Genomic DNA, 8,804 nt, shown 5'->3' with positions numbered 1-8,804 from the left:
CTTGGCAGGGGCTTTGACTGCCATATGCTGATTGAAGTCTTGATGGGATCCCCCAGGATCCCATATAATAACTCCTGTATTCTTCATGTTTGCAAAAGCACGATTGTATGGATGACAAAGTCTGCTATCAGCTGGAGCAGTAGATGGCCTGCTTCAACAACAGCTATGGCAGACTGATTCCTTTGAAAGATGAACACAAGGAAAACAATTCCCTGGCTCTGTGGGAGTAGGGCTAGAAGTCTTTGAGTCTATGATGAGTCGTGCTGATTCCTGAGGTGCAAAGTCCTTAGCTTCTTTTTAATGGCATTGATCTCTTTAGCAGTGGTACCTTACTTGGCCACAACTTTAAAAGCTCTACTTTTCTGTCTAAACTAAAGTTTTTCAAATCTCTCTTTTCTATTTTTTGTTCCCATTCTCAATGGTATATTAATTGAAAGCTAAACACAGACCACTGCCTTGAAATTTCCTCCACCAAGTTAATTAGTCCATCTCTTTCAAATTCAGCCTCACAGAATCTTGGCATACATAAAATGAATACTAGTTCTTTTCCATAATGTAACATGAATGGCTTCTAGTCTAGTTCTCAATAGGGTCCTTATTTCTGTTTGAAACCTCCTGAGCTTGGCCTTTAGTTTACCCATTCTTATCAGCATTCTGGTCTTCTGAGTTCCCACCATAATTGCACTTTAAGCTCTATTTACAACATTACAAGCTTTCTGTAGTCAACATCTCGAATCCATGACACCTCCTCCATCTCAATTTAAAAGATTTCTCAGGGCTGGGGATGTGGCTCATGTGGTAGTGTGCTCGCCTGGCATGCGTGTGGGCCCAGGTTCGATCCTCAGCACCACATACCAACAAAGATGTTGTGTCCACCGAGAACTAAAAAATAAATATTAAAAATTCTCTCTCTCTCTCTCTCTCTCTCTCTCTCTCTCTCTCTCTCTCTCCCCTCTCTCACTCTCTCTTTAAAAAAAAAAGATTTCTCAGCCACTATCAGGTATAGTGATAGCAAAGACTTTGCTGCTTTTTGTTACCAAATTTCTGTTGTAGATTTTCATAACTGAGAGATTCAACTTGAAAGGAGGAAAGGTTTCATGGGTTTATGGTTTCAGTTCATGTTTTATTATCCCTGTTGTTTTGGGGCCTTTGCCAAGGTAGAACATCATGGTGAAATATGTGGTAGAGCAAAGCTGCTCACTTCATGGTAATGGAAAGCAGAAAGGGAAAGGGGATGGGGACACATATGCCTTTCATGTCAATTTTCTTTAACTAAGCCCTACCCCTTACAGATTCCAATACCTTCCCATGGTGCCAATAGCTGGGGAACAAACCTTCAACACTTGCGCTTGCTTCCTGGGGCATTTAAGATTCAAACCATAGCAGACTCCTAGCAATCTACTAAAAGAGGAAAAGTAAGGATTTACTTCAAATTCAGTCACCCAGAGTTTGATCCTGAGATCAGAGAGTTGTGGTTATTGTTTTTGGTACCTGGGATTGAACTCGGGGTACTTAACCACTGAGCAACATCCCTAGCCCTTTTTTATTATTAGAGACAGGGCCTTGCTAAGTTGATGAAGTTGGCTGTGGACTAGACTGCCCTTCTGTAAGGTGCTGCAGCCTGCTGGAAAAAAAATGTCTTTTAAATATATAGTCAGGTACAAGGGAGTAGTTAAAAAACACTGTGATTGTTATTTGGTACCATTGCTATAGTTTTAGTAGTTAGGGAGTCTTTCAGGGTGGGCCTAAAAGGAAGGTCATGCTTCATTGCTAGGTGCTAATTTTCAAAATGGGAGTTATTTTGGACTAAGTACCTAACAGGTTCTTGTTAATTTTTTTAAGTACTTGGAATTGAAACCAGCCAGGTGTGCTTTACCACTGAGCAATATCTCCAGCTATTTTTATATTTTTTGAGACAAAGTCTAAGTTGTCCAGGCTTGCCTCAGACTTGCAATCCTCCTGCCTCAGCCTTCCGAGTTGCTGGGATTACAGGTATACACTACTATACCTGTCTGGTTCTTATTACTTTTTAATCCTTCCTAAACATTATTTTTCAAATGAAATCATCTTCAGTTCTTTAATTGTAAAATCTGCAGGGTTTCTGTTATTGTTTGATGGTGGGGATCAAATGTAGGTCTCCACATGCTAGGCAAGTACTCTACCACTCAGCCACATCCCCAGCCCTTCCATAGGGATTTTAAAGCATAGAACCTGCCAGATAAGGTATCAAATGCCTGTAATCCCAGAGACTGGGGAAGCTGAGGCAGGGGGATCACAAGTTCAAGGCCAATCGCAGAAATTTAGCAAGACTATCTCAAAGTATAAAGGGCTATGGATGTAGCTCAGTGGAAGAGCTCTAACCCTTGTTTAGTCACTGGGATCATTCACCAGTATTGAAGCAAAAAAAAATCCCTCCAAAACCTAATCATAGCATTACTACTTGTAAGATCATTTTTTTTTTGTATGAGAAGTATTAAAACTTCTTTTACCTGGTAATTATAGGATGATACTCATATATTAATGTTCCTCTTTTTTTTTTGGCCAGCATATCTTTCTGATGCTATGAAGCTGACCAAGTCTGAGCAGGTAAGACATGTTCTTAAGGTTTACAGAAAAATTTTAAAAAGATTTTTTAATGGAGACTTGAATTGTGTGTAAAAAAAGCATTTTACCCATTTTAAGTTCTTTAATTGTAAAATCTGCAGGGTTTCTGTTTTTGTTTGGTGGGGGATCAAATGTAGGTCTTTAAGTGCTATATTAAAAATGTGTAAAATGTGAAAACTAAGTGAACTGTTGATATAATAGCATACAGAAACAACCTTCTCCCCCAACCTCATTCCTGTTCTTTTAGACATGCCAAAACTTGCCTCCTGTTAGTAGCTCATATTTGACCATTGTTGGGCTGTTTGTTTTAGTGCCTGGTATTGAACCCAGGGGCGCTTAACCACTAAGCCATATCCCCAGCTCTTTTTATTTTTTTTATTTAGAGACCGGGTCTTGCTAAGTTGTTGTGGCCTCCCTAAGTTGCTGTGGCTCGCTTTGAAACTGTGGTCCTCCTGCCTCAGGCTCCTGAGCTGCTGGGATTGCAGGTTTGCACCACCATGCCTGGATCCAATTGGATAAATCTGCTTGTTGAATATTTTTTAAATATGAAGTCTCCCATTTGTCTGTTCTTAAATTCTTAGACAATTCTTTTTTTTTTTCTTTTTTTTTTTGACTTCCTTCCTCCCTGTACTGGTGATTGAACCTAGGGGATGCTCTACCTGAGGACCACATCCTTCCAGCCCTTTTTATTTATTTTTTTTGTGACCAGGGTCTGGTTAAGTTTCCCAAGTTTGCTTTGAACTTTTGATCTTCCTAAGCCTCCCAAATGTTTGGAATTACAGGCTTCTTGTACCACTATGCCCCCTGCCTTACGTTAAAAAGTTCTTAACTTCAAAATATGTTTCACCAGTGACTTTATTTCTTATGCTAGGGGAAGGCTTGTTGAGGTTTAAAAAATACCTTTATCTAAATACCTTTTTTTAACAGTGGTCTGAGTTGAATTCAGGGCATTATACATGCTAGACAGGTGCTCTACCATTGAGCTACATCACCAGCCCTATTTTAAATTTTGAGACAGGGTCTTGGTAAGTTCCCCAGGCTAGCCTTGAATTTGTGATTCTCCTGCCTTAGCCTCCTAAGTAGCAGGGGTTATAAACATGTGCCACCAAACCTGGCTTCTGATTTCTTGATTGTAAAATGTCAGGTACCTAAGAAGTACTTAGTACATATATGTCTAATTGAAATAAGGAGATAATTTCTGAGAGGGATATCAGTGGCAGGGAAAACCCACTTACTTCTTAACACTGAATCATAGGAAATTTAACTTTGTGTCTTTGATACTATAGAACCTGCTATTGGTATCTGCCTGCATTGAGCTTTCTAAATCTCTGTTAACAGGAAGACTTTTCATTTTGGTTACTATAGAACTGAGTTCTAAAGAGGAAGGATTTCTCCAATTCTAAGATGATTACAAATGGCATGGCATTGCAGATGGAGGAAGTGTAAGGCACAGTCAGAAAAAGTCTGAATTATTGAGATTAGGATTTTAACTTAATGAATGGTGCTTTCACTTAAGTAAAAAAAATACACCATTCTCTAATTTATGTTATTTTGCTATTGTTATTGAATCTTTACTAAATTGCAAACAGTATAAAAATTTTAAGTGTTAAGTCAGAAAGGCTCTTGGAATAGCATATATTAACAGTAAAAAGACTTCCAATATTAAATTCTGCAAATTGTAATTTTTCTTTTGTGAAATAGGCTCATTTATCACTGGAATTAAAAAGGGATAGCCACATGAAACAGTCCCTCCTCATCCAGGAGAAGTGGAAAAGGGCAAAGTGTGAAGAACGATCAAAACCTCAGAACACAGACAAGGATGTAGCTACCCAACTTCAGGCATCTCACAAACCCTCTGATGAGGATGCAGAAGGTCAGAGTCCCCTTCTTTCTCAGAACTACAGCCTTTGTACAGAGAAACACCTTTCTGAAATTCATGGAGTCTTTGACAGGAATTCAGAAACAATATTATTTTTACTTCAGCAAAAGAGTGAGCCAACACAGCCATGTATTGGAAGCAAAGCCCCGAAGGATGATAAAACAATTATTGAGAAACAGGCAACCAAAATTGCAGATTTGAAAAGGCATGTGGAGTTCCTTGTGGCTGAGAATGAAAGATTAAGGAAAGAAAATAAAGCACTAAAAGCTGAAAAAGCAAGACTTGTAAAAGGTCCAGTAGATAAGGAGCTGGATGTGGATGCTGATTTTATAGAAAAGTCAGCATTATGGAGCTTGCCACTACATTCAGACAGTGCTACAGCTTCTTCAACCTGGCACAAATTTGCAGCAAATACTGGGAAAGCCAAGGATATTCCAATACCCAATCTTCCTCCCTTGGATTTTCCATCTCCACAACGTCCACTTATGGAGCCGTCTGAGGATTTTCTGAAAGGACTTATGAATAATTGAAATGGAAGGCTTTTGGAGAGATCAGAAGAAATACAGCAACACAGTTAATCCAGAAAAGAAGAAAAAATAAAAAAAGGGAAAACCACATACAAGGGTAATTCCAGATGTGTTTTACCATCTGGCTGATTGGCAGGAGCAGCATTGCCAGGATGTGGGAATCAGTCACTGTGAAATATATTGAGTAGCTGATCTAACTGCCGCAGTCTTGGCTGGGCACAGAATCACGAGCCACCACACAGCTTTATAGATTCAAACAGCAATTCTTTATTCCCGAACTCACACCGGCCTCCACACACGCAATCCCGTTCTGCTGCCGCCCAATTCACCTACTCCACAAGGCTTTTTTCCAATCTACTTTCAGAATCTCACGAGAGCTCAACGGGAGCTCAGGCAGCAGGAATGCCCTAATCCAGGCAGCAATAATCTTCAACCTCCAACTTCCCTAAAACCCATATAGTCTTAAACTGGGAACACCTTAAATTTGTCTTAAACTGGGAACGCCCTAAACCCAAGGAGCTGGATACTTCCTCAAACTGCAGGATATACCCTAATCCTGGATCCACCCTCGTCCTTGGGCAGGGTCACCTTTCTCAAACACACATGCAATGTCACAGCAAATTTCCAAGGCAAGTCCATTTAACATGGGGCACGCTGGCAAGGAAATTTCAATGTGTCATTCTCATTCCTACTTGGTAATGGCCCTCAGCATCTACCCACTAGAGCTAATGGTTCCCACCTGGCAGACAGTAAACTCTTGGAGGTTCACTTTCTCCCGATGCAAACCAAATGGCTACCTAGAATAATTTTCTCAAGCACCAATTAATTTTCTTCAGGGTTAAAATGAATAAAAGTGTGTTATGTATAATTAATCTATAATGCCATAAATGATAATGTAAAACCTAAATAATATGGTGGCCTGAGGGCCTGCCATATATTTGAAACATGCTTTCTATCATGCATTGACTGTATGCATTTTGTTATGCACATTTTGTTTGTTTAAGTAAGGTGTATAGGATACACACTTTTCTAGATGAAACTACAATACCCACATTTTGCACTAATAACATAATGCTGACCTCAAGACTATCAGGAGAAATATTTAAATTTCCATTTTATGAAGAAAGGAACCAAATTATTAGTTATGCTTTTTTTTAAAAAAATAGCAGTTTACATAATTAATTAGGGTGCATTTTAAGTTCTAACTTTGTTATACAATGCATCACTTAAAAATACTAAGGAATGATCCTTTGTTTTTAATGATGCATAAGTGGAAGTAATGCTAGTTGGCAGTATTTGATTGTAAGAAATCAATAAAGTAATTGTGTTTTATACCCTTGTTGACTGGTTGGTGGTTGAAAAGCAAGGAACTGTGTGGCATCTGGTATTGTAAACTTTGAATAGGAATTGATGCCATCAAATTATTATTTTGGTGTGTTAAAGATTTTCCACTGTTGTTTTGCAATCCCTTTCCCCTTTAAAGGTGTTGAAGGAGAGTGTAGAATTTCCTGAGGAAATTTTGGGCAAAATCAAGTGACAATCCCCAAGAGCTAAATGTTCCAAGCCTTTCTTTGGTGGAACTCACCTGGAAAGTGCCCAGCCATTCTTGTAGCACTTTTACCCAGTGGAGCACAGTGAGTGAGTGCTTTTTTCTAGGAGAAGGGGTTGGAGAAGAAGATGTAAACAAAACATTTCTTTGCAGATCTCTAGGTATGTTAAAGCATGGACTTCCTGTGTGGAATTGTGGGACTGAGGCACATACTGCCTCCTGAGGGAGTGAGGACTTCATTGGGCTCAGTGGGTAGGGTTAGGCTCCCATGTTCCCTGAGGAAACTAGCCTAAGTAGGAAGGGTGAAGTGATCATACAGAAGTCATATTTTTTCCTGTCTTATTGTGTTGCAGATGAAACCATCTTAAAAGTTATACTACTTAATTTGTTCATCTCAGTGTTATAACATCCCAGATTTTGTAAACCTAGCCTCATAATTGTTATTTCCCTTTGACAGGGTCTTGCCAAATTGCCCAGGCTGACCTGAAGCAATTCTCAGCTTCCTGAGTTGTTGGGATTACAGGCGCGTGCCACTGCACCTGGTTTATGTGTGTTTTGATTAGGACTTAGATGGTTCCTTTGCAGCAGAATACCTTCCAGAGTAGATTGAAATAATGCTTATTTTCTTTATTACATCATAGTCTCTGGACATTTCCTGGCTATGATTTCTAGGTGTTCTTATATCTTTTCTGTTTAGTATGAGGCACTTCAAGGGATTTAGAATAGCTTGCTTCCCCTAAATAATTTGTTCTGTATGAGTAAGGTGGGTCTTGTCTCTTCTTAGTGGTGGCCTCTCACTGTACTGTTCCTTTTGGGGGGTACCAGGGATTGAACCTGGGTGTTGAACCACTGAGCCACATCCCCACCCCTTTTAAAAATAGAGTCTTGGCTAAGTTGCTGAGCCTGGCCTGGGAACTTGATCCGCCTGCCTCTGCCTCCTGAGCTGCCCCTAGGTGTCCAGTCTGGTGAGTTCCAGGTTGGTTAGGGCTGCAGCTACTCGCCAGCTCTGGGGAGACTGTCCCCCAGGGCCCTCAAAGTCCCTGCCAGCAGAGCGTCTGAACCCTGAGGTCTGCGTGTTTCCTTTATGAAACTTGCTCCCAAACTTTTCCTCTAACATCACCTTGGGGACTGTGGTCGTCAACGCTTCATGACTGTGACCACCTGGGAGGAGGAGGGACGATTCAGTCGGGTTCATGGTCACAGAGGGCCCAGTCTGTGGCCCCTGGTTCCGTTGCTGACCCTGAAGTGAGGCAGAACATTCTGGCAGAAGGGGAGGGGGAGGCTGCTGGATCATCACAGCAGCCAGCAGAGAGGGAGAAATGGGGACAAGAAGTTGTCCCCAAAACCACACTTGCAGGCCACCTCCTCCAGCCATGGTGCCCACGGTGCCGCCACCCTCTACCTGTTCTTCGGGTTACCAAAGGGTCAATCCCCTGATGAACCAAGCCCTTCCCAGAGGGGCCACCTCTGAACATGGCCACCTCAGGACGGAGCCCTGGACACATGAGCTTTGGGGACTTCAGATGTTTTCAGTTCCAGGACCTCACAGGGCCCCCTCTGGTCCCAGGCTCAGCAATAGGGAGGGGTCTTCATGGAAACCCCAAATGAAAGATGCGAACTTCAGGGGAGCGGGGAGCTGGCCCATCTTTGTGGAAGAAAGAAAAACCAAAGGTGTCAACCCCCGAGGTGGCCTGGTGGAGACGCGGGTGGACCAGAGACCCGCCCACGGGGGTCCCCGGGGAAGGGAAAGGGTGGGTGGCAGGGGGGACTTTGGGGTCTGGGCAGGTTATTTCTCCAGGAAACGGGGACGGGCTTTAAAATTTTCTCTCCTGCTTGCGCAGAGGGAGGGGAGAAGACAACAGAACCTGCGGCCAGAGGTGGCTTGGCGACGTCGCAGGACAGACACACAGACTCGGGTGCCTGTCCGCCAGGTTGCGGGGGAACACCGCGGGCGTCCTTTCCTGGCTCCTCTGCCTTTCCCAACGCTGAGATGTCAACCGCCAAATTATCTCCCGACCCATATGGCAGCCAGGCTGTTGCAGAGTTAATGGACTCAGAGTTCAGGAGGGCTGGTGACGACAGCACCTCCAGATGCAGCGGAAGGTGAACGTGTCACCGCACGTCCAGCCTCCCCCGCCCCTCCAGAGCACCGCGGGGCTTCCCACGCCACTCCCAGGGGGTTCTCTCTGACAGCCACTGTCCCCTGAGCAGGCTGGGTGCTGAGGGAGCAGCCTGCAGCCTGTGA

The 8,804-nt window shown here is 42.6% G+C and overlaps 1 protein-coding gene across 1 annotated transcript; it reads left to right on the top strand.

The window, feature by feature from the left end:
- Positions 1 to 2,547: 2,547 nt before the first annotated feature.
- LOC308635154 (nuclear receptor-binding factor 2-like) lies at positions 2,548 to 5,013 on the top strand (the record flags this gene model as incomplete). Its single annotated transcript, XM_081269429.1, has 2 exons — positions 2,548 to 2,586; positions 4,306 to 5,013. Exons 1-2 carry the CDS (start codon positions 2,563 to 2,565, stop codon positions 5,011 to 5,013), a joined length of 732 nt encoding a protein of 243 aa, XP_081125555.1. The 5' UTR covers positions 2,548 to 2,562.
- Positions 5,014 to 8,804: the final 3,791 nt, after the last annotated feature.

This window comes from Spermophilus citellus (assembly GCF_964194105.1).
Source record: "Spermophilus citellus genome assembly, chromosome: 16".
NCBI lineage: Eukaryota > Metazoa > Chordata > Mammalia > Rodentia > Sciuridae > Spermophilus > Spermophilus citellus.
Note: the sequence above shows the minus strand (reverse complement) of the source record. Positions and strands in the feature narration are given on the sequence as shown.